The sequence below is a fragment of the Pelmatolapia mariae genome, linkage group LG10_11 (assembly GCF_036321145.2).
Source record: "Pelmatolapia mariae isolate MD_Pm_ZW linkage group LG10_11, Pm_UMD_F_2, whole genome shotgun sequence".
NCBI lineage: Eukaryota > Metazoa > Chordata > Actinopteri > Cichliformes > Cichlidae > Pelmatolapia > Pelmatolapia mariae.
The window spans coordinates 8234609-8261324 of record NC_086236.1 but is presented as its reverse complement, the minus strand read 5'-3'; the positions used below and the strand labels follow the sequence as shown (position 1 = coordinate 8261324).

Below are 26716 nucleotides of genomic sequence, written 5' to 3'. Positions count from 1 at the left end.
TGCAGTCAACACATTTCAGGTGAACGTTCTGTTTGTCTTTTCACTGCAGCTTGGCGAGTAGTGTTTGCAGGCAAATTGGCGTCTTTGACGCAAACTACAGGCGACTGCAAAAATCTGCTAGGAGCTAAAGCAGTTGCAACTGGGTTCTCTTTGCATTCAATTTCACCTTGTAATCCACAGCAAACACTTGCAACTGGTCAGGAAACACATTTTAGAGACCAGGGACAGCCAGATGGTTGCCAACAGGTCTCGAGCCCTGTGTAACTGAGGCCTTTAAGAGCAAATTCTTTCACATTTAAAAGTAGAAAGAATACAATTTGAAAGGTTTGTGTTTTGTACCATGTTTCAAAAACATTTAATATTTTTCCCTTATATGAAGTCAAATTTATCCCTTTACAATATTAACCCTGCATGTTAAAAAAAAATACTCCTACCCACTGTGTTTAAATATGACATCAAGGTCTTTAAGGAGCATCCATATGTAGGTGTGAGCCCCGTCTGAGTGTTGTGATGAATGCTCCAAAGATCCAGTGAAAAAGGACACTATGGGAGTATTGCTAAAACATCAACACTTTTGACAAATGGGCAGTATTTGAAAGACTCTGACAGACTGATGTTGGTTTGTCAGACTACCCTGCACTAAAGAGGAACCCACTGCATCAAAACGTCTATGCCTATGAATCACATACTGGGCAAGCATCTATATGTGACGGGTTCAGAGTGAGAACAGGTTGCAATCTTAGTATTTTATGCAAATTAGACAACCCCAGTATCTGAGATTATCCCTTGCCACTGGCTTTACTCACTTTTAGCAGCACTGATACAATTTCTGGCTACAGTGTGAGCTGCACTGTGTGTGAAATGCAGCACATTTTCATTCTCTTTTTCCTAACACCATCCATGCATGTAAGCCGGTCTGAATTTCCTTTGAGGTGAGGCTTGGATTAGAGGCCGACACCATACACTCAGCCTTGCTAAAGGATTTTATTATCATGGCAGGTTTTTGTCGGCGTTGCTACACCTCACAGAGATTGTGCCACAACATTGCTCCTCAAAGACATCCATAACAGCATGACGAAGCACGCATTAGGGACCGTGATAACAAAGAAATACACTGCTTGGCATCCATCATTACCCAAAGACTTGTGATTTTGTCTCTTGATTCTGCAGCGCTGTGCACAACATGCATTTTATGCATGTTTGAATAACTTTTAGCCAACCAAACTTAACCAAACATTAACCACTGAGTCCTTAAATTACCAGCAAATGCACTGATGAGTTTTGGCTTTTGAAAAGAACCTCAAACTTTTTTTTTCAGTTTTTTAAAGAACTGTCCTTATTTTATTTTTATTTTTATTTTTTTGAAAGGTAGAGTCAATGAGGTAAGCTATGAGGGATTTATGTAAACCCCTCATTTCTCAGTACAACCTTGACCAGAGACTGTACTAGAGTCTGTTTACTGCATGTATGTAAATGTAGCCATTGTCTTGGCTTCTTTTCTAGGATTAGCCCTTCATTTTCTTGGCACAGTTCCTTCACCCAGGGCTCTGTCTGCTGTGTACACAGATCCACACAAAGCCCCCGATGTCATTTCACTGATACTATTCTGTCTCACAACACCAGGATACACAGAGTCTCTTATGTTGTTATTATCAATATGCCAAGAGCAGAGGAGACACAGGACTTGACTTCAGCGGTCCATTTATTTCAAGACCTGCTATTTCTGTGAATTTGACCTTGACAAGAGTTTTCTCTTTGGATCATTTACGCTGTTTTTTTCCTTTTTGTTGCTTGTTTTTTTTTGGCATTTTCTTTATCATAAACATATCATTGAGTTATTTTGACCTTATCTCTGACAAAGTCAGAGATGTTTTTTAATTCAGTAGATGTGAAGTTCTAAAAAATACATCAAACACAAGCTTATGTGTACAGACCAGGCTTCTGGCCACCTTTCAACCACAAGCATAACTCTTCATGAGCTTTTCAACAGTCGCTGGAATGGCCGAGGCTGGAGGCCGCTCAGTGACAGCGGGGTGGGAGGAGAGTGTTGGCGGAGGTTTGGCGGGGCAGGGGGGAGTTTGATAATCTCGTGTGAAAGAAGAACGAGCAGTCTGCTGGTTGGAAAGAAGCTCTACCAGGCCCCCCCCCCCCCAAAAAAAAAAAAAAAAAAAACAGTGTCCCCATTAAAAGGACTGATGTGCATCTGCAACAAGCTGCAAACTCGTCTGGCCTTGGGAGCCATAGAGAGTCCTCACTGTGTTAGAATAAGTCACTCATGAGACCACTAAAAGCCATTATTAGAAGGTGTTTATTGAGCTAGCCGTGGCCTAGATACAGCTTAATATCCTGAGAACAGTTATAGACCATAATTATATTACATTTTGGATGAAGACTGGCCATGATTAGATAAATGATGAATAGCTCCATCAGATAAAAAAAGGTGCAAGGTTTCTAAGGAGATAATGCACTGTTGGCTTATTTTTGCAAGTATTTGGAACATTTCCTGTCCTTCTCGAGACGATATTGTTTGACACAGAAAATGGAATTCATTACACAGACAAAGGTTTACATTACACAAGAAACACCACGAAAAAGGAATACCAGCTTCTTTTGTTTCATTTTACTCTCCCACGCACATCTCTACCCTAGGTGTAAATTAGATGATATTTAGTCTCTATTTAAACATTAAGCAAGTTTCTTTTTCAGATAGGTTTGAGCTTTCTATTTTAGAATTGCGCCTAGAAGTGTGTGCCAAGAAAGAGACTTTAAATTGAACAGTGGGAGTGTGTTATTTTCAGCAGATATCACTACCCAGTATAACTACTAATTACACCTTTCAGTCAAAAGAAATTAAAGAAAATAAATTGCACTGTCGTTTGCTTTGTCTTTGTCTTTTATTTAAATACCGTAAAATGATGTTCGGGCTTGATTTCTGGAAACTGCACGACGCAGTTACATGACAGTTGAGCAGCATCAGGTGCAGCTGAGTGTAGAAATAATATGTTTTTGACTTCCAAAGGACAAATTTGAAAGCTTTGTAACCTGCCTGTACACTTGTGTGATTCGTCTGGAAGTTGTTTGTGTTTTTAGGTCCTGATGGCAGCGATACCAGAAACCCTGTCATGGTTGGGTAGTTTAGTTTCGATTACTGGCAAATTCCAATTTCAGCTTTTTGTCCACAACACAGCCCCTTTGATGACAGGTGTCACAACCACTACTATGTGAGTGTACCATTCTGCCACTGTTTAAAAGCGAAGGCAGGCAAGTTGCCTGTTGCCTGAAGTTATATCAGCATGTGAGATCAGAGACAAAAAGGCACAAAAGTAGAATACCTGGTTACATGCTGGTTGGACGACATTTGCTATGTTGTAGCATGTGTATTTTTTGTCTGAATTCTTTGCATAGGTACTTGTTCAACATCTGCACTGTGACTAGTGAAGCAAAAACTAGCTCAGTGCAGTGTTCTGTCATCCGATGGCTATAGTGCACACTTTGTCAAAGATACCTGAGCAAGAATGTGCAAATCTGTGATAAAATGATGGCTCTTGTAAAGTGTCGCAGCTTGTATCCTGATAGAATGGAACAGACAGTGACACATCTCACAGTGCTGGTTTCAAGATAGTGCAGGGCAACCTGCTTGCAAGTAGGAAAAGTCGGTGTTTGCACTGAATTTCTTTTGCTTGCACCGACCAATTGCAAGTAGTTACAATGACAAACTACCACCAGTCACCTGGTGGGAGGCAACTTGTCTCCAAACAGTCTCAGTGCAGCTCAGACAGACTGCAATCACTCTCAGAGAGATTACTGAATGTTTGCAGATAATCACCATTTATAAATAAAGGCATGTTTCCAACACATTGCAATCGATCTGAGACAGTTTGCAGCAATGAGCACATTTGGAATTTTTTGTGTCAGTTCTTGGAGGTTCTTGCTGGAATCTGAATGTATGCCTTTATTTGTCAGTTGCAGTTGCCCACAACCGAGATGACAGACCTTGCCGACCGTACATACAAAACAAAAACATCACATTGGGATGACAGGTCAGGCTAGGTAGCAAGGGAAAAAAACATCAAAATGTGTAACACAAAAGGATAATTCAGGAATGCACAGATATCAACACACCCTAAAACAATAAAACACAGACAAGCAACATGGGAGAATATTCCAGTGTGTACAGCTGGATCTGGGACCGCTGCAATCTTCGATTGCGCCTCCAGCTCATCCGCTGTTCACATCGGATGGGAGGTAAGCATGGGAGGAGGCGTCGGATTCGGGGAAGGGAGGATGATAGTGAGGGTGTATCAGTATCCGTGTACATGTTTAGTGCGTGTGCGTGTGTGTTTGTGTATCCCGTGTTCAGCTGAGAGAAAGTGTCACCACGCCCGGTTAAGCGAAGGTCAACAGTCTCCAGTGGACCCAGGTGGCCTTGAAGGAGGGACAAAGAATTCTGTCAACAATCATGTTATCATGGAGAATTTTTGTTCTTCCAGTCAGCTTCGACCTTGGCAGGCCTTCAGCTGGTGCCAGTGGGATAGCCGCATGAGTGAAGATGGCGAATGTTTGGGTTTAGTACGAACAACTGCATCCAATTTTTACAGTTGGTCTAATGTCCATCACTGGTCACCAATTCTCTCAATTCCCGTTCTTCTTCTCCAAGATGTTATCCATATTGCGTTCGAAACACAGTCGGAGTACTCCAATCGTCTATCATGTCGGGCAGCCTTGTGGGATTTTGAACAGCTGTAGCCGCTTCTTGTTCTTCGATAAGCCAGGTCCGAGCCAGCTCCAATCAGCCAGAACTCTGTGTGCCATCGTTTTGGCACCTGTCTTTTATTTTGGTAGAAATAAGGAAACCAGTTCTATTTGGGCTAGAAAAGGGCTACTAGAAAGAAATAGGCACTTTTCTTTTGAATGAGGTTATACACAGCCAGTGTGCAATGCCCTCGAGATGTCTTCACCATGGTGGAGTTATCTTTTTTGTTGTACTGGCCCAACTTTTATAGACTTTGCTTCTGTTCTCAAGTGTTCATCACTACAGTGTTACTTCAGATCCCTTTGCCAGTAAAATAGTGAGAGTGATGGTGCTATTCAAGAAATTTCTTAAGATCTTTGTCTGAAATGTGCTGCCTATACCAATAGGCATCAGAACATTTCTTCTGTCCATTATGTCGATGTGGAATAGGTAATGTCCCTGGGAGTGCCATCAGGCTTTTCAGTTGGTAGTGGAATAAATGAAAATATAAAGGTTATATTGCAGGTGTGTTCGATCCATTATTTTTGGATTCCTGCCCATACAAAGGAATAAAAGTCAGGATATCTCAGGCTCTGCTGTGTCGATTTTGACCATTGTATTTTTATTTCTGTCTCTTTCAAACTTGCCGACAAGCCTTCCAACTTTGTTGAAGTACTCTTTGAACATCACAATATATGCGGTTTAGCTCCTCCAGCAGTCTTTTAGGTTTTTATTTTTCATTTACTATAGCATACATCAAAAGTAATGAGGACTTTTGAATCACAAACATGCTGCAGAGTCAGCCGAGGTCATTAAAGCCAAAGAAGTCTCAGAATCGTTGCTAAAAATTAAACGTCAGAAAAACTTTATGACGGTGTTAATAATCATTTCAATTTCAACTTTACACAACCCCGTAGCTACTTTCTTTTTCTACTCTGTATTTCTAATGGTGCTGCTGTCTTTTTAAAATGACACCCCTTTTTTTGACATTTTGAAAAAGACTCAATAAATCTTAGGCCAAGTCACTCTGTATGTAAGCAGTGTGGTTCGCTACCCGAGAGGCAAAGGATTTAACTGACATTTTTAAATAGGTTCAATGAATGGGTTCATTGGGACTTTAATTACATTCACTCTTTAACCGAGAGTGTTGTTGGCAATGGAAGTGGATCTTGACAAGCCAATGTGCTCTTATGACACCCCACCCACATAGCACTGCTGTTATTCTGATTGCCCCTCTATCTACAAGCAGTATGGGCACACCAGTGAAATCACTAATGCTTAATTAGCAGATTAGAAGATCCAATTAAGAGATCTCCTCTGTCTCAAATCAAGCCTCTGTCAACACGTCCTATGAAATGAGATAGTTCTCATCCCCAAATAAGGTGGATGTTTCTAAGATGACCACGCTTGATTGACAGTTGCATTCTTGGTTTAGCCCTTTGGACACCTTGTTTGATAAACTATCCTCGATGAACCATTTATAATTATATTCTGAAGTGACAGCACAGTACATGGTTCATAACCTCTAAACATAAAGTAGTACTCCAGTTTTTTCCCCATGATGTTTGGTGGCTCTGCTGGCTGTTCCGTTCTGAGATGAATGTTTCTTTTTCAGAATGTGCTGCAGCAACCAAGTAAAGCTACATTAAGCCCTTTAATAACCCATTTGGCCTCATCAACACACTAAACAGCTTCACCAGTGATTTAAAAGATTCTGCAGGTTTCATTAGTGGTGCTGCTGCAGTATAGGAGCTAAACTGAAGGACAGCAGCTGAGTTCGCTTCTGACTCCCTAACCTTTTCTCTCAATGAATTTTTATTGTAGAAACATCTAATAAGAGCTTTTTTCCTGGTATCAAAACCATAGAAAGGAACAACCATCTCTGTGTGAATGGCTATCTTGTGTGGGAAATTTGAACACTGTTTTAGGTTGTAACCCCAGCAATATATATCTAATGGATCAGAGGCATTAGAAGAGAGAGACATGACACTCAAAGAGTCTTTAATCGATAAGTAAACAAGAATTTTATAAAGGCAAAGACTGCAATTGTTTCATCTGCACAGACAAAGAACCAGCTGTGTTGGTGACAGCCATGTGTCTCTGTTTTATGGCTGTTTGTTAAGATATGAGTAGGTGTACTTTATATTTCTTTGTTCTACATATTTCTTTACTGATAAGTGGCCAGTTCGTTACAAGGCTAACACAGAGAGAGAAACTGAACTGGATAAGCAGAAGATGATGGATGGATGGATGGATGGATGGATGGATGCTGCTGAAGCTGTAGCATTGTTTAAGCGGCACATATGTAGTAGAAGTATACGTTGCAGGGAAATACAGGATTTAAACCTTATCTTGAGCACTGGCCCTCGAGGCATTACTATGACTGGATTTTTGATGAACTTTGGTTGACTTGAGAGCTGGCTCTTTAATATGATTTTATAAATGGCTGGGGTTGCTTTGGGATATTATTGTTTGTGGAAGTGCTTACTGTAACTATGCTTTTGTTTCTCTCTTGTTTTGTAATTAATACAAAGTGCCGCAGCTACAGGGAATAGACTGTCACAATTCCCATTTTGATGTGGCTCTCAGATGCTATTTATTCATGACGGAAGTGACTTTTATGGAAAGGCAAAACTTGAAATTGTTTTGAATTTGCACTCCTTTGATTGCTAAAACAATGATACGTGCAATTTGAAGTTTGACTTCCAATGTGAGATAATAACGAAAATGTACTGTATTTTACTGGGTGACAGTAATTGCTCATAAGTGATACTCACTGGTATGACATGCAAATTGCTTTGTATGGTATGACTGGGACTGAGTGCTTGCAGAAATTGACAGCACTTTAACACAGTTTTGGCTTGCAAACAGGCCTCATTAAAAGCAGAACATTTTTCTGCTTTTTTGGTTTGATTAAGACAGAAATTGTTGGCTTTGTCATTCTACCAAGAACTTAATGCTGCTGCGACTGTTATGATTCACGGATGAGTGGACTCAAATGCAGGACACTGGAGACTGAATAATTCAACAAAAAGCAAGCTTTAATAGCTGATGAAAACATTCCTCAGGGTTGAGTAAAAGGAAAGGTATAAATTCAGAAGTCCAGGCATGCACAAAGAAGCAAAGGGAACAAGAAGAATCCACGTGACAAAACATGCTATCCAACACAGGGGAAGACAAGACTATATAGCCAATCACAGGGGTAATTGGGGTTCGGGAAGCAGTTAAACAGAAAAGAAAATAATGAGGACAGGGCAGAAGATTGCCAAATAGGGAAAAACTAGTAGGTAAAACGAACCAAAACCCATTGTGCTGTGTCATAGCACAACCGAAATTACTGCAGATGTGTGCAATGAGCTTGCACTGTCATTGCTCCTGAAGTGGTTGGTTTAAAGACAGGGACCACATCTTTGAGAACTCACAGTTTTTTGCCTTTTTGGCAACTTTAATGTATCACGATGGCGATAAAACAGCAATTGGGTGGAGTTATTCTGCTATCAGTTTGCAGCTAAATGGGATCAAGATGGCACACGATCTCCTTGTGATGATACCACGATTAACTTAATTGAAAATCTGTCGCCATCTATTTGGAGATTAAGTATCGGAATTTCAGGAGCGGGACCACGCCTCCAAACACGCTCCTTCTGGTTCTCATCTATATAGGTTCCCTCAGTCCTACAAGCTGTTCATTCCCGTTTACGTGCTCCACCCTCCCTTGCCTTTTCAATTCTTTATCTTCTTCACTTATATTTAGTACGCGGGGATCTGCCAGGCCCGGTAGCCGCCGCCAATCCCCTTCGAGGCCTTCCCCAAACTGCAGCTCAATTCCTGTCCAAGCCATTCACCTTTACCTACTAAAACGCTGTCAAACATGAAATGAGGACGTGGGCCAGGCTAGTGAAAGACAGTCATTCACATGACACAGAATTAAACGTTACATTAACATAAATTTCTCAACAAAGTGGCACAATGACTGCAGGGTTGAAACTTAACTGCAAAATGGCATAGATGCTTGGAAACCTTGCTTTGATATAGCAATACTACCAGAATACAACTGTTTGGCAACTAGTTTTGTAAAGTCTCCTGCTGTAAAGAAATCGCAGACAAGTTGCTCTTGTCGGCACAGACTGATTTATTCGGTATGACCTGGGTTTAAATGAGATACTGCAAGACACACATATTAACAGAATGCCCGCTCTAATAAATTAAAGGCAGTGCTGTTTTATAAGCCCAAATCTTCCTTCTAGTGCAAGACCACAGTTTCCACATATCCCTCCTACAAGGAAAAAGACTTCATCTTATGCATGTAAATCCATAAGGCAGGGCTTATTATTCTAAATAGCAACATAACATTATGCAAAGACTTGTGGAGACTTTGATGTTCTCTGCCTTCCTTTCATCTTAAATTAATTTAAAGGAGGAAAGTTTGATATAGACAATCAGGACTGATCCTCTGCAACCGTCCGATCCACCTCCACCACCCTGACCACGCCGCACACACGTAATCTCCCCTCCCCGAAAGCCAAAGTCCACATTAACATCGTAATAGGAAAGTGTGTTAAAGCAAAGCTCTTGCAGCCTGACAAGAGCGAATTGGATGTCAGAAGGATTCCTGCTCAGTTTAATTGAATCTGCCCAGCACTAAAAAAGAAAATCTGAAGTCAAAATAACCTATTAGATCTATCAGGTAATGTTTTGTTGAGTTTGACAGGTAGCACTGCGCTGCCCTCCCCACTCCCGACTCCATTCCTTCAGGTTGGGTAATGCAGGTGTGTAGGGATGGTATCCATGATGTTTCTCTCTCTGTTTCTATTATTCGTTAATCAATTGCAGCCTGGCTCTTTCTGTTTTCTGGAGCTCACTCAGCAAATCCCCCGTGTAGAACTAGGCTGGAGAAGCATGTGGAGGGGTTTTTAGTGAGTTACTTCAGCTAATGGATGGTGGGGCTGAAGGTCTGCTCCATGTGTGAACTGAATGCTAAGAACTGGACGTTGTTCAGTTTCCAGACTTCTGTAAATATTTTCAGTAAAAAAAGAAAGAAAGAAAGAAAAGAAAGCATTAGTGTGGAAATGAAGGTTGGTGTAATGGTATCAAAATAAGCTAAAAGCACGTAAATGTACCTGTAACGTGTATATTATGTTGAATACAAATGTGCTTCATGAATACACAATGAAGCCCAGGTCACATCTCAGTGCAGCGTTCAGCCATGTGAATCTTCTCTCCAGCAGCCGTTCACCTTCCTGGGGCATAATGTGGGGAAAGAAATGTCCTCATGCTTTGTCCCATGAAGGACCAATCACGTCGGCAAATGGATATTAACTTGGGGTTGTCATGGATCCCTACACATGATCAATAGCTTTCACACAGCATTGCAACCAAGGGCTTTAGGGGACTGTTGTCCAGTCACAGATGTTTCTTGTGTTGTTTTTTAACCCAACTCCTGCTCTGAAACTTGATTAACTATCCCCACTGTGTTAATAATTTGTGAAACTTTGTTTTGTTTAGGCACGGTTGCATACAAAAAAACATTTTAAAGACTTATTTTTCTAATCATGAAACCTCACAACGATACACAAGCCATGGCGAGTAGATTCTTAATGAAAGGTACAATACTGAATAATTTCTCGTTTGGTATGACTATGGTTATTCTTAATCAATTCTTGATTGCAATCCAAACAGTTATTGTTGTGGCAATTTCGTACAGTGGTTATTAAAATGTCAGCAAGAGACAAAGGAGCCAGACTGAACTCAGGAAAAGAAAAAAGTCTTGCTTTGTCTTGTGGGAGTGCAACTATGGAGCAATCAAAACAACACAAATTGCACAGTGTAACGCGTGATGTGTGTCACTACATTAACCCTTTGGTGATAACCCCAAGTCCAACCCTAGGCAATCAATTGTTCTTGCAAGTCTTGGTAATGAGAACAAAAAATTCTAAAAAACTATTTATTAACTCATTTTTAGCTATTTGTTATTTAAAATATGGGTATGGTTCGGGTTATCACCTATCGTGACCATGACTTCAAAGGTCTTACTGTACATCCAGCGAAATTCTACTTAAGATAAAGAGCTCAGCATATTAATGAAAAACAAACGACATAAAAGAGGCATTAAGATCACTAGTTAAAAACTGAAACTGCTGATGAGGTTTGGACACATAGTTTGAGTACAGTGTGGAAAATTGTGGTATAATTGTGACTTTGGTGTTGTTAACATAGGATCGAAGTGTGGTATGTTGTATGTGTCACAAGCTAAACATGTATCCTGTTCCTCAACAGCTCAACTGTAAGAATCACATTTTACCATTTCTTATCCTGTCAATATGCTCCAAGTGCAATATAGATTCTCTAAACATGTAGCTTACTGAGCCATACGTGTGTGTGATCGCTGAACGAATCAGTGTAGTAAGTTGATTCGGTCAAAAACTGAACTGGCTTCCTTGATTCCGCCTGCATTAAAGGGATCGCACCAGATCTGAGTGCCCTTCTTGAGTACAGTTGTAAAGTTTAATAAATGTCAATAGTAAGTGCTAAAGTACTAAGTATTAAAATGTATATGTTAACCTGTAATTTTACAAAATGAATGATCTCTCCTTATTTGCAGCACCATTGTTGCTTTCGAAGTAATAACTTTTTAATATTCTTCATAACTCTGGCTGTACTGTTCCTTCTTACTCAAGCTGGTCGGCCATGATCGGTCCATTTAGAAGAAATGTCGAACGCGTCAAACGCCCCCCTTTTATGTGAGCGCGTGCAGAGCCTGAAGCAGAAAGCCTGCTTTAACAAAGGAAGTTGATAACCACCCTTGTGATACCCATTATGTCTGACTGAGCTAACACAAAGAAACACTTGCTATGTCAAACTTGCTTCTCAGTACACCCTCTGGACCTCCATATGATTATGAAAGGACCAGTGTCAACATGTTTTTCCACCAAAAAACACATACGTTAAATTTCTGCGCAAGACTGCTGACATCTGTGTCTGCATGTGTTTATTTCTTCCACTGAGCTTGTTCAGGAAGAGTAAAGCAATAATAAATTTGTTTCTTTTGACACACAAGAGCGACAGTCATGACAGTCAACCAGGCAGCTATGGATTTACTGGAGTGTATGGGTTAAGTCCAAATCTTCGGTTTTGTTAAAGCAGTGCATCTTAGGCATTGCTGCTCCAAAGTTCCTCTATCTAAATGCCTTGTATTAAATATAATCTTCATTTCTATCACTTTAACTCTCAGACTGTGTGGTAGGGATTTGGTGGCTGATCGCTATTCTCTCAATATCAGGAGAAGTTTTAGTAGCGCTGTTACTAATTTTGTTTTTTCTTCCCATTCAGATTCACGAGCCGGAGAAGGAGCACCCAGAACAGTGGACCATGCAGTTATCGGAGGAGTGGTGGCTGTGGTCGTGTTCGCTATGCTCTGTCTACTCATTGTCTTGGGACGCTACTTTGCAAGACACAAAGGTAGTAGATATAGGAAATGTCTAAAAACAAAGTCAAAATATTTGCTAAATGTTTGAATGTTGATACAGTTGTATCAACTGCTCATTAGCACAAATATCAAATCAGCCAATCAAATGACTCAATACATTTATGCATTTAGGCATGGTCAAGATGACCCGTTGAAGCGCAAACTGGACAACAGAGCAATGTGCCAAACAGACTGGTCTGGTCTTCTAGTATTTTAGAAACTTCTTTATTGAGATCCCAGCACAACCATATCTAGGGTTTACAGAGAATGGTCCAAAGGTGAGAAAAGAACCAGTGAGCATCAGTGCTCTGGGGGAAAATCCCATGTTGATGCCAGGCTGATAGGAAGGCAACAGTCAGTAAGCTAACCTCAACTAATGCAGAAGAGCATCCCTGAATGCAGATGGGCTAAAGTTGCAGAAGACCACACCGGGCACAACTTCTGGCAGCTAAGAACAGCAAACTGAGGCTACAGTTAACATGGGCTCATAAAAATAGACAATGGAAGATTCGAAAAATGCTATATGGTCCGATGAGTCTCGAGTTCTGTTGCAACATTTGGATAAGAGATAACATATGCAGTAAATGACATGAAATTATGGATCTATCCTGCCTTGTATCAACAGTTCAGGCTTGACACACACTACCAGCGTGACTCGTCATCCCTTTATGACTATGGTGTGCCCGTGTTCTGATGGCTACTTCCGGCCATGCCACAAAGTTCAAATCATCTCAAACTGCTTTCTTGAACGTGACAATGCATTCACTGTACTCAAACGGCCTTAGTCTAATAGAGCACATTTGAAGGCTGGTTGTGCCTCTGGAGGTAGAGTGGGTCATCTAATGACCAGATGCCAAAGTGTCCTTGGGCAACCCTGAGTTGCTCCCGATGCGTTTATCTGGGTGTGAATTTGTGTGAATGTCAGATAGAAACCACTTAGACATAGAAAAAAAGTGCTTGTATGAACGTCTCTCAATTGATGACTAACAATTGTAAAAAACACTTTGAGTCCTCAAGTAGAGAGCGAAGCTGCTGTGTCTTTTTACTATTTACCATTTACCTTTGGGATATGGTGGAACAGGAGAGTCACATAATAGATGCTCAGTTGTCAAATCTAAAGCAGCTGTATGATGCTATCATGTCAACATGGAGCAAAATCTCTGAGGAATGTTTCCGGCACCTTGTTGAATCAATGCCACGAAGAATTCAGGCAGTTCTGACGGCAAAAGGGGGGTCTAATCCACTATTAGCAAGGCATACCCAAAGGCTCCATATGACACATTTAAATTTTGTGTATCATTTTTAAGAAGTACCTGTTATTTCACAGCAGCTTTCCTTTTAAGCATTATCTGTCCCAGCAGGCAGTTTTTCAAGTGTAGCCTCTTTACTTTGTTTCTGCAAAAACGACTTATTACATCAATGGATGGTTGCTATCAAAATGATGGAAAGACAGCTATTAAGGCTATGGGTTACTGATGATGAGTAAAATTACATTTTTCATGCAGTCCTGCCGCATAGTATAACAAATCTTGTATGCCGTCCTCACAACAGAGAAATAATTAGAATCTATAACACATTTCACACTTTGATGTTTCTTATGCGGGGGGAAATGAATTGGGTACATTAACCACTTTAGAGAGGAAGTACAGTAAATGAGGCAAATTAAAAGTATAGAGGAAATGTGCTCTTATTTCAGTGGTGCTGAACTCTGAGTGGCTCCTCACATTTGTGTCTAGAAGCAACATGCAAGCTGTTTGCTGGTAGATCTTAGCGGTGCAGTGAAACTTTGAGGCAGTGAGGTTTGCAGTAGCTCCAGTGATTCGTATGACTGTTTCTCAGATCAACACACAAAAACAGCCTCTGTCTAGCTGACTCTGACTGACGTGACTTATTGACACCGAAGACCAGGCACACAGCCATGTGAAGCAGTCCTACTGTTGTGTTACCGAGTGCAGCAGTGCAGATTTTAAAGGATAACTCTAGTTTATTACAACTTGGTTGTTATTCTGTATATAATGTTTTCAGCCATTTTCGTCAGTAATAAAAGAATTGAAATCCATAATCCAATACTGAGATCTGGAGGTGCAGAAACAAAAGAAAAAAAGCATTAGAGGGAGAAAGAAAAAGGTGCAGTCGAACAATCAGAGAAGTCACAAACAACCCCCCCAGGTTGGTCAAACTTATTTAGAGGAGAAAGCAACTTTGAAATTACTGTCCAAACATCCATTACACCTCACAGACCAACTTCCTCAACTTTGACCCACTGTGGAATTGGGACCTTTGTAAGGAAAAATAGGGGAAAACAGGTTCACTTCAGGCCTATTTTGTGCCCACTTCTCATAAAATGATTTGAACAGTCTTGCTAAACTTTTGGCATTTTACACCCTGCCAAATCATCCAGCTGTTCATGAGTCCTGACACATCTGTCTCTGCTGGTTCCAGATCTCAGCAGTTACTTTGGCTCATGCAGAGATATTGAAACTGACTGGCAAAACTATGAAATATAAGCTGTAATAAACTGGACGTATCCTTTAGTGTTCACTTTGGAATTATTGTCACAATGCTGCTTTCCTCTTAGGCGACTCGCAACATGTTTTCAATATAAAACAGCAATAAGATGCAAGTACAAATAAAATTCAGGCCACTTTGACTAATTGTGTATATTATGAGAGGTAAACTGTTTACAAGGTAGAGTGCCTGGAGGCCAAGTATAAATATTCATGACGGAACAATAATAATAATCACGAGGAGGGAGGTTTTTGTTTGTTGTTTTTGGGGGGGTTGGTGTCATTTGGTGGCTACACCTATGCCGAGTAAATCTGAGATGCGAGGCTGCAGCAGCCACTCAGAAAATATTTGAATTAGAAAAGAAATATTGTCTCAGGCAACTTTTAACTACCTCTGTTAAAAACTTTCCAATAATTACTCAACATCACACTTACCTGAAGGGACCCACAGCCCTGAGAGTAAGCGAAGCAGCAGATTTGTATTAACTGAAGATAAGGTTGGAGGACCACAAAACTCTGATATTACTGTTCAAACTTCTACCAAATTGAGACACACGTTAAGCATTTATGATGTGGAAAATATATATATATATATATATATATATATATATATATATATATATATATATATATATATATATATATATACAGTATATATATATATTCAAGTTATTTTCTTGCTTTATTATTCGTCCAGTCTCTTCAGTATATACAGCCACATATAAAAAAGCTTTTCACATGGGTGCAGTGTAAAAAACACTAGGTGGCTCCACTCACACCCAGTGTGAGGGGAAGTGAGAGGGTTAGCCTTTGGCGCTTTGAGTGTTCAGTTGTGTGACTGAAGCCCAGATTAAAGTTGAAGTAAAGTATTGGGATCTCTCATGTCATCCTTACATACCTGTACAGTATATCCTTACTGCTTCCATAGTAATGAAGAGCATAAGTAGCAGCCAGCTGCTGCTCATTAAATGCACTTGATTAATTGATCATCAGCAGGTGGGGTCGCCTCTGTAAAAGCAGAGGTTTTTGGCAGTTTTCTGGTCTGGAAATATAAAGGTGTAAATTCCAAGGAGAAAAAAAACAATCAGCAATGATCTTAGAAAAGCAATTTTTGCTTTGTATCAGTCTGGGAAAGGTAATAAGGCCATTTCTGAATAATATAGAGTCTGGCATTCTACAGCTAGAAAGATTATTCACAAAAACATCCAAGACAGCTGCCAGTCTGCCAGCAGTGGACGTCTCAAATTCACCTCAAGGTCAGACTGTGCAGTGCTCAGAGAAACTGAAAAAACCCCAAGAGCTCTACAGAGACTCTACAGACCGCAGTTATCATGTTAAATGTCAAAGATCATGACAATACAATTAGAACAAGACTGAACAAGTACACTTTGTTTGGCAGCACAGCTTAGATTTGAAAAGTTGCTTCTGAAAAACACTTCTGCAACAATGTCCTTTGGGCAGATGAAAGTGGAGATGTTTGACCATATTGCATTGAGTCGACCATGAACTCCTCTATAGACCAAAGTAGTCTAGAGTCAAATGTGAGACCATCTGTTTGACAACTGAAGCTTGGCCAAAATTGGGTCATGCAGCAGGACAGTCATCCCAAGTCCAGCAGAAAATCTACAACAACATGTTTGAAAAAGAAAAGAGTCAGAGTGTTGCAAAGAGACCTTAAGAGAGCTGTGCATGAAGGAATGTATGCAAACCTCAATGGTCTAAAGCAACGTAAAGAAGAGTGGATCCAAAATTCCTCCATGGCAATGTGAGAGGTGACAAAGTCATACAGAAATCAGTTACGCCACGGTATTGTTGCTAACAGGTTGTTGTTGAAACTACTGAATCATGAGGTATACTTAGTTTTTCACACACTACTTCTGGATTTTGGCTCAATCTTTGTTAAATAAATGACGATGTTGTTCATCTGAGGTCAAGGTTATATTTGAATTAATTTAATACATGCTAAGGACTAGATGATATTTTTTTTACTGTGTTCTGATACCTAAAACCTTAGAACAGACAGGGTAAACGTTCTTTTTCAGGTCTGCATAATATGCCAGCCAGCCTTTTTTCGCAGCACTTCAGCACCTTGTTTCTCTCTTTTTAGGCAGCATTTGTGCTTTTAATGTGGCACTACTGTCCCTCATTCTTCCTAAAATATTGTCATCATCACCTCTACTTTGATAGGCTGTGAATAACTCTTGTAAATTAGGTTTGAAGTGGTTGGCTAGTCCCTTTTTGTGTGAACTTGACAAGGTTAATTTGAAGGTGTGAGCAACACTCTTCCTGACACTCAAGATCATTTTGAAACCCTGATTTTCATGTGCCAATCATAAAGGAAAGCGAGGGGAAACGCTGTGTAATCTGAATATCGCCGCTTGCTGGTGTTCGGTATATGTAAATGGCCACACAGTGAAGGATTTGCATAATTGGGTGCTGTGAGATGGAGAGCCACATTTTAATCTTTTGTATCATCTGAGCAGCAGGCTATTATCCAGTTCGTGACACTGTCCTCCATCCTCTCCTCCTCAGGTACCTACTTCACACACGAAGCCAAAGGAGCAGATGACGCAGCGGATGCAGATACAGCCATCATCAATGCGGAGGGTGGCCACACCAATTCTGATGAAAAGAAGGAGTACTACATCTAATCAGAACAGGACCCCTCACCTCCAATGTCCTACTTGGGACACTGAAGGGTTTTTTGGGACGGGGAGAGGGGGAAAAGGTGGGGGTTGACAGAGGGGTTGGAATCGATTCGGTCGAGGGGTAGAAGAGACACGGGATTTTAAAGAAAGGCCTGGTTTTAAGCCGTTGTCTAGTCTAGTCTGCAGATGTAGATGGAATGTTGTGTGTGTTTAAAAAAAGAAAAAATCAAAAATGGATAAAAAATGTTAGGGTCTGGGGTTTTCAGTATACAGGGATGGGTAGAGGGTGGGAGGGTGTGCCAGAAATCACTGTAGAGAGCTTCACCATTCAACACCTCCCTAACTGCTGGTACAAATTTTATTTAGTTCAACCATTTGCAGAAAATTCTGTGCCTTGTTCGAAATCTTTTGGTTCTACCCATATTTTGCATTTGTGTTGATCATCGTTTGCATAACCTCGTTGCTCCCCTTTTCCCGTTTCATCTTCCCACCTCGTAATTATCAGTGTGCTGTTGGCTTTTGTATGAGGGTAAAATTACACAGCCACTTTATTAATTTCTCTTAATGTGTCTGCACAAACGGATCCTCTCCTGCATAACAAAAACTCTTTCCAGTATACTGTGATTTGTCTCAAGCCATTACTTTCGTCTCTTTCTCCCTGAAATTTTGACAGCTCTAAAAATGCATGGAACGCTTTACATATCATTGTACAAAGGACATAAAAGAGAAACAGGTTTGTAGTACTGGACCACACACGCGACACCACAGAAAGAAACGCGACTAAAACAGAGGCACAGAGGCTAATGTAAAAGGATGTTCCCATTTCAACAGGCCGGTTCAGTTTGAAAATTCATATTTAAAACCCTCGGTTTTGTTTTTGCAGAGCAGATATACTTCTGTATTACTGTCTTTTAAGGCATTACATTCCTTAGTGAAAAGAAGTAGTGCATTATTTTTTCCTCGCTGCACTGCCATTTCATTATTTTGATTTCTTCCTCTGCTCTGTGTTATTTTTCTTCTATTTGGCTGAATGGAAGGCCTGTCTTCCCACCGGCTTTTATTGAGTTGTAATGTTGGTTTTCAATTGATTTCCATCTGCTCTCACCCTAGAATATTTTTTATTATAAATGAGAAAGTAAGAAAATGTAAATTGTCCTAAAATTGTTTTGACACATCCTCAGTCAAGATGCCTCTGTAATAAAAGACTGTTGGAAAAAAATATTTGGTGTTAATATTTGCCAATCAGCAGCTGACATTGCTGGTGTAGTGTACGCCATACAACAAGTTTTCCAAGTAGAGAACCAGCCTTAATATAACTCCAAACTGAAGCCCATTCAAAGTTAAGTTACATTTAATCGGTACATAGCTACACGATACATAGCAGTCAAGGTCCTCCCATTAGCAGGTTCACGTTATCTCATTGACACACAGTCCAATGTAAATCAAGCCAATGGAATCACAACTGTATTGTACACTAATCCTTACTAAGAAATATTTTTTACAACTTACTAGAATTACAATGGAGTACCTTTGTGGATTTTACTGTATCACGTTCATTGTCAGTTTTGTCAAACTGTAAAATATGGAAGTGTTATGGAAAGTACATGTCTTCGAAGTAGAGTGTTCTGAGAGACAAACCATTCGCAGCCATTCACCACCATACACTATATGGACAAAAGTATCTTTGAGTACAGGTGTTTTGGGTCGCCACAGCTGTATAAAATCAAGCACCGAGCCGTGCGGTCTACTTTTACGAACATTTGTGTCAGGATGGGTTCTTCTAAGGGGCTCACTGAATTCTTGTGTGGTACTGTAACAGTGTGCCACCAGTGCAACAAGTCAGTTTGTGAAATTTCTTCCCTTCTTGGTATTCCACATCTAGTCTAAGTGAAACCACAGGACCACACAGTTATAGAGCTCCAGCCCTCCTCTGGCATTAACATCAGCACATATCTGTGTGCCAGGAGCTTCATGGCACTAAGAAGCTCCTTTAGGTGTAATGAGTAGGTGACCAAGTACTTTTGTCCATGTAATGTATGTAATTTTGCTCAAATTCATTCATTTTTGAACACCAAAATATTAATTTTGCATGTATGCTCATGCTAGAACCTGTTGTTTTTGCTTCTCTATCATGGTTTATGTACAACCTGCCAAAAGCCAATGAGAATCTGTTTCGCTGTGCCAGTTTGGGAGCACTGAGGACACCAAAAGTAATTAATTGTTCATAAGATGACATATTACACACGTTGTGGTCCTTGGTGTTAATCCATGGTTTGCATTATTGCTCTGGCTTTTCAACATGGCAATGTGGGTTTACCAGTGACATTGTTTCTCATTATTATGTGTTCGCACAGCAAGCAACACGCCTAATGAATCCTTTCTCCATGTGACAGCTGTGGGTGGATAAAGCTGGAGGTCTCAGATGCCGTGTACAATTTCAAGAGTTTGAAACACTGAAAGCATATTTATTTCGTGGCTTTTTTCTGTTGTGATATTACATCACACTTCAAAGATTTGTCAAAGTTAGCATGTGCCCAACATCAGCAGTAGCAGTTATTTTTTATGAAGTGAAGGTGGTCTAATGTTGACAAACTAGAGTCAAGAGGACAAACTAAATCATATTAGTCAAGGAAAAGGTGGCAGTTTGATTTCTAGTGTTTATCTACCATCCACATAATGTTAATTTCAGCTCAAAATCTGAATTACTAATGTTTCCTTGTTTATTGATATACATTAATTGTTGTTGTTGTTTATTAAATGAGACACCTGTGGAATTGGAACAGTTAAGCTTTTCAAATTTCTTGAAAATGGATTTAATGCAAAGTAATGCCAATGCATCGTAAGCGTAAGATGATGCTTGATTTCTGAATTACGCCTCTAAATAAAATGAATGCAATCTGTTTAAAAATCTCAAATCGTAAACCTGCTTTACCTTTCCCTTGTTTTGTAATGAGATGGAAATGTGTTTCAAAATGACTTCGAAACATTTTGGTCAGACTTTGCCCCCCTTTGCAAGTTGCTAACTGTTAAAATTACTTTCTAATTTTAATAGGAAAAATGTTTTTTAAGCTTCATAAAATGCATTCTTTGAGAGAAATCAATAAGATGTTGGAATAAATAAATCAAGACACTGAAAACCACTTTTCCAGTTCATCACTGTTTGGAGCATTTATGGATTCTTTGGCACTTAATGGTGTTGCTTGCCATGTGTACACTCACTATGATTTAACACTTCGTTGCTATCTTAAAGCATTTGATTGGATTTTGTTAATGCGCAGCTCGTATTGCGACACATTACCAATGTGATAGCTTTAATATTTCATGGTCATGCATGAAGACAACATTCAGCCTTTCCATGTTGAGATTTGAGGTGGCTCTTAGACATAGCTCTTGTGAAATCCACAGCGCAAATTACACTTTCTTGACCATCTGTGCATTTAAAAACTTTTAAGTTTTGGGGGGGGTGATTTTAGAGCACAGCAAGTGGAACGGGGGGAGCTGTGGATACGTTATTTTTAGTTTTGGATGTGGTAGTTGTAGATAGGATTTACAGGAGAGATGATGCGGACAAAAATCAAAGATGTTGTGTCCACCTCTCCATCTGTTTCTTGTTAAAACTTGAGTTCATTTTCAGAAGTTCTGGACTCACAAAGTAATTTTATCACAAAGTTAACACTGTATGCTGACGACACTGTTTTGTGTTTGTTAAATGGACGGGTGGGGGTGGGGTGGGGAACTGATTAGGTAAATGTTTCACGGTCTGGTGTCTGATTAAACTATTAATTGACTTGTTATTGTTGCTTTATGAATCACAGAGCAGATGTCACTTTCATCTGTAAGACTGATATTGTGTGATTTGTATTTTCCAGTGAGCACTATTTCGCTTCAGTGACATGTGGCAGCTTTGATTTAAATCAGACTTCAAAATATGTACTTGCCAATAAAGGAATAGAACTGAATATTGTCTTCTCCCTAAGGCTGATACGTTAATATTTTATTTGTGAATATTAAACTTTTTGCAGATTGGAATGCCAGGAGTGTTTTATGTTATAAAAATATTTTTTTGTTCTCCCAAATTTCCAACATAAGAAAGTGAAAAAAAAATATATTTAAGTACGCTTAATTATTCCAAATCTTAGGTGCATAACAGAATGATAAGGTTATTGTACATATCATTTTATTTTCCATTATTCCCAGTGAAGTTTTAAAAAACGTTGACTATGGTCTTATCTTACAGTGCAACTGAGGTCGTTTTCTTCCCATTAAATTCTTTTGCTAGTGTCCTGTCTCAGGTTCATGCCTTGCTGACTGATGTGACTGCATCTCAGGTAGAATGCAAAATTTAGGCCCCACCTATCAATGACATAAAAGCAAGTACAATACATCATTAAATACAATTAAGTACAAAACAGAAGTTTAGGTCCCAAAGCAAAAAGGGTGAGATATTTTGCTTCTATGTTGTACATGTTTTATGTATTTTTCTTAATATTTGGTGCACTGTAAAAGATGTGTTAAGTATTGCTTTGTGTTAACATAGGTACTAAAGAGTACAATGTTTATTGGAATGAAGCAGGATCAGAAACTTGTTGTGGCTGTACTTCTGTCAATTTCAACGCACCACCACCTTTTGATTCCCAAAAAGTTTTCTTTCACCAGTCATTCTTTTCAGATTGATTATTTTTGTCTCTCTGCTGTACTTGGGAAATGTTAATGTGTATTAATGGAGAAGAGGAGTTCCACATTCCCATACACATTTTGTATTGGTTCATAAATAGACATTTTTACAAAACAATGAAGAGTTCTTGTCTTAATAAAAGAGAAAAGATATAAATGTCCAAAATAATCAGTGTTGGCATTGGTTTTTTTTAATAGACTTTAGGTGAATTATTAAATGTAAAATGCTATACGTATAATATTGGCGCAGAGCAATACATACAGTATTGTTTACTTTGGAATTAAACAACAACAACTGTCCACCCTAGCATCTTCTTTGTCTTCCCCAATAGACACAAACTCTGTCTATTTATCTATTCATTCCTGTTTCTGGACACAGATTTTTATAACTTTAAGTGAAGGTTCACAGTCATCCAGGTCATCGAAGTCTAAGGAGCTTGAAAAGAAAAGCACCTGGACTTCTTTAAGTTTCCTTGAAGACATTTCACCTCTCATCCCAGAAGCTTCTTCAGTTCTAAGAGCAATTCGGGTTCACCAGAAACTTGGCTCGTGTGATTCAAGATTCAGCAGGCATGTCCTGATTTAAAACCCAGTTGCCTGAGGATAGAAGCTCCTATTGAGCCTCTCTGTTTTTGCCCAGATGGTGTTGAACCTTCTGCCTGATTGCATAAGTTGGAACAGGTTATTGATGGAATGGGACGGGTCCTTCAATATCTGAGCTGCTCTGGACCAGCATCTCCTGGTGTAAATGTCCTGTAGGGAGGGGAGAGCAGCCCTGCTGTAGCGTTCTGCTGTACGGAAAGTCCTGAGGATCACTGAAAGGACCCTGAAATTCCTCAGTTGTCTGAGATGGTACAGGTGCCGCCTGGCCTTTTTGGACTGGACCTGAATGTGGGCAGACCATGTCAGGTCTGAAGAGATACTTGAAGGACTGCACCCTCTCCACTGGAGCTCCATTGATGACAATGGGCTTGTAGTCTCTGTGCTTACTCCTTCTGAAGTCCACCACCAGCTCCTTGGTCTTGCCAACGTTGCCGACGTAGGTAGAGGATCCATGACCCTCTTGGGGACACTCCCATAGGGCTTAAAATCTGGGACTCTCCACCAATCGCTCTTAAAACTAAAGAAGCTTCTCGGATGAGAGGTGAAACGTCTGCAAGCACTCGTCAACCACTCTCTGGGTTGTAGTGAACTGGACCAGAACTGGAGTATGTTTGCCTTGAAAATAAAAGTTGTGCCTTACCGCTATAACAAAATTGTGTCAAAAGATGCAACTTTTGTTTTGCATCATACCTTCATGGTTTTACTACTCCATTAAGCATTTTCAGATAACTTGGCATCTTCCATACAAAGTATGGGCGACTGTGACAAAGGACTATAGCACTTCAGCTAGCCACAGCAATACACACAAGCACAAATTTCCCACAATTATTATTGTGTTTCTGGATACGATTTTTAATCTGCCCGGTCTCATATGTTCTGATTTATGTCAATGTACACAAAATAAATGTTTACCACTTGTAAAAAGCAGAAAGTCTACATTTAGACTTGAGGGGTTGCGCCTAAGCTTGCGCCATACATGTTATACAAGATTTACAAACATCATGTATTTTTGGTTTATATGCCATTAATTCAAAGTACATCACGTGTTTGGGTTGAGGCTAAAAATGACTTGATGTGGTTTAGAAAAATCCCACAATTTTGCTGGTGAATACTAAATCCAGACTTTTACTAGACAACATTCTGCTGCCTGTCAAAGGAAAAACCTGACATCTCTGAAGAGAAACACAGAGGTTCTTAAGTGACAATTACACATTTGCCTTTGAGAAATGGTGTCACAAGAGAGTCGCAGTGGAATACAAGTTTGATGTTTAGAGTATCGTAATTTTGTTGGTGGATGAACATAACTCCATTACAGGAAACAGTGGAGGGGGTTTTACACTTACTTTCATTTTGAAATGTCTCATAAAAGCGTAATTATCCACACAGGTTCAGCTTCGCTGAGCAGTGTTGATGAATATCACAAGTGTATTTTGATTGAGACAAAGGTAGGTGTAATGGGATGACTCTGCACATCCACTTATTCTTTGAAAGTGAAAACCTTGGCAAGTGGAGATGACATGAAATCTTTATCACATGCATAAACCAGTGTGAATATGGAGTATAAAATCAGTACTATCAATTAACACAAAGTGTAACATGTTGAGAGTGCCATGAAAGCTTTGACACATTTGGCAAGGTTTAGACTCTGACTCTTTTAAATCAACATCTCAAATATATGAAAGTAGTATCATTGGTCTCAACACAGACAGAGTTGGTGTGAGGTGAACTGTCTGTCACAGACAAATGTAGTCCTCCATTCATATTTAATGTTCATGATTTAGGCTCTACTTTACACGTTAACAGACCTGTAATATTCAGTATTCAGTAGATGACTTGAGTAGAAGACGATATTATCTTTTTAATTACAATTTCGCCCCAGGCTCTCATTATACCTCAAGTGCTGTATATAATGAGCCAACATCTTAAATAAGTAAAGGTGATACTGCTATTGATTAGAAAGTTAAGACCCGAGGCAGGCTATCAGTCATAGAAAATGTACTTCTGAGCTCATGTTTAATGTGTGTGCCAGTTGGTCTCTTATGGAATCATTACTCAATATCCTCAAATAACTATTGAAAGAAAGAAATCCTATTCGTTACACTTTAACAGACTCTCTACATAAATAGCTCCGTCCTAATAAAGCAAAGTCAAACCCTTCATGTCCTCGCTGATGATGTTTTGTACACAGTAATGAAAAGGTCAGTGGTGCGGTGTTATCTCTTTGTGTTAACCTTGCATGCTCAAAAGGTTAATATAGATATCCTGCAATAAGGAATACATTATTTATCCATTACTTGCGTGCAGCAATGACATTATTATTTGAGTCATCACAAGATAGCGTTTTGATTCTTATTTAATGAACTCATTTAAAAAAAATGTCCTTGTTACCATTTGCATATTATTCAGGGGATTGGTTGTTTAGCACCTACCCAGAGGCCATTAAGATTAGAAGGCCATGAGGAGGCTCTGCAAAGTAAACCTTTATAGCCTTGTATCAACAGGTGAACAAGAAGTGATTATGAATGATTTAGTAACTGCGAGATTGTGAGGGGCAGGAAAGAGCAGAGCTATAAACTCTGGTGGTAATGGCAACCCTTAAGGCTACTTGGGAAATTAGGCTGTCTGTAAGGTCAACAATTACGCTACTTGTCTTTGCTCTGCAATCAGACCAGGTCCCCATTATGCAGAGAATTTTTTTAGACATCCTTTTTGCATGCAATAATTGAGTGAATAATTAGTTTTTATGTTTCTGCTCTGTATTTAAGCCTGTCTACTGAAATTACATTAATAAACTATTTGTTTTTGTCATTTATTTTTCCTTCTGAGGAATCATGACATGTCAGAACATGTAAGATTGGGACTTGTGGTTTAGTGTAAATGCTGATATATATACTTGTCATGGTCTGTGACTCCATAGATTATATTTTTCATTTTGAGATTATTTGTAATTGCAGTTAAGACTAAGAAGGTATTTCACAATTAGGTCTGGTTTTTCTTTATATAGTATTTTGTAGGTGTAGGTTTCCTTGTATCGTCTTCTCAAGTCCACATCTTTATGTTAGCTATTTCCATCTTGTGTTTCTTCCTATTTAATATTGGTAGTCCCTTGTCGCTCATACCGTAGCCTTATTTTTGCTTCCTTCTTCTCATTGTCATTGATTAATTTCACCTGCACCTTGTTTTCCCAGCTGTGTCTCATTGCTCTGATTAATCTTCAGTGTATTTAAAGTCTCTGAATCCTGTACTTGGTTCTGTATCTTGTTAAAAAATACCACTTTACTAGTTAAACCTTGATTGTATCAAGTTTGACCCCCTTTTGCCTTCAGAACGACATTAATTCCTCGTAGCACAGATTCAACAAAGTACTGGAAACATTACTCAGAGATTTTGGTCAATACTGATATGATAGCATCACACAGTTTCTGCAGCTTTGTTAACTGCACATAAGTGATGTGAATCATCCATTCCACAACATCCCAAAGGCGTTCTATTAACTTGAGATCTGGTGACTGTGGAGGTAATTTTACTGCAGTGAACTCAGTGTTATGTTCAAGAAACCAGTTTCAGATGAATTAAGCTTTGTGACATGGTGTGCTGTCGTGCAAGATGCAACTATCAGAAGATGTGGTCATAAAGGACATTTTCAGGTAAGCTGTGGTGTTTAAATCATGCTCAGTGGGTGCCAAGGGGCCCAAAGTGTGGCAAGAAAATATTCCACGCAATATTACGTGTTGTTTTTATAGCTTTTTCTGTTGTTGCCGATTTTCAAAAATGGCCGTTTTGATTTTTGTGAATGAGACGCTTTCATGATTCATCGAGTGATACCACTGACCAGCCAATCGGTGGCACGCAGTCTGAAAGCGTCACATTTTAGTACCTGCTTGGATCGCTTTGTAAACCCAGCGGAGCAGTTACTATTTTAGTATCTGTTAGCAGGTACTATGACCTAATAAAAAACCCTGAAAACTGTGGTGAGTCAATCCGAGCAGGTACTAATGGAAAGGAGGGCTTCGGTGTGGTCTTCTGCTGTTGTAGCCCATCTGACTCAAAGTAAGTTATGTATTTACAGATGCTTGTATATCTTTGT

The 26716-nt window shown here is 39.5% G+C and overlaps 1 protein-coding gene across 5 annotated transcripts in view; it reads left to right on the top strand.

Annotated features, from left to right (window-relative positions):
* cadm1a (cell adhesion molecule 1a) overlaps positions 1–21063 on the top strand; it is a 454047-nt gene extending 432984 nt beyond the window's left edge. For all 5 annotated transcript variants that reach the window (XM_063486068.1, XM_063486069.1, XM_063486071.1 and 2 more), the window contains 2 exons: positions 12062–12190; positions 17237–21063. In XM_063486068.1, coding sequence (XP_063342138.1) covers positions 12062–12190; positions 17237–17355 — 248 coding nt within the window. In that variant the 3' untranslated portion in view covers positions 17356–21063. The remainder of the gene's footprint in view (positions 1–12061; positions 12191–17236) is intronic.
* The last annotated feature ends 5653 nt before the right edge of the window (positions 21064–26716 follow it).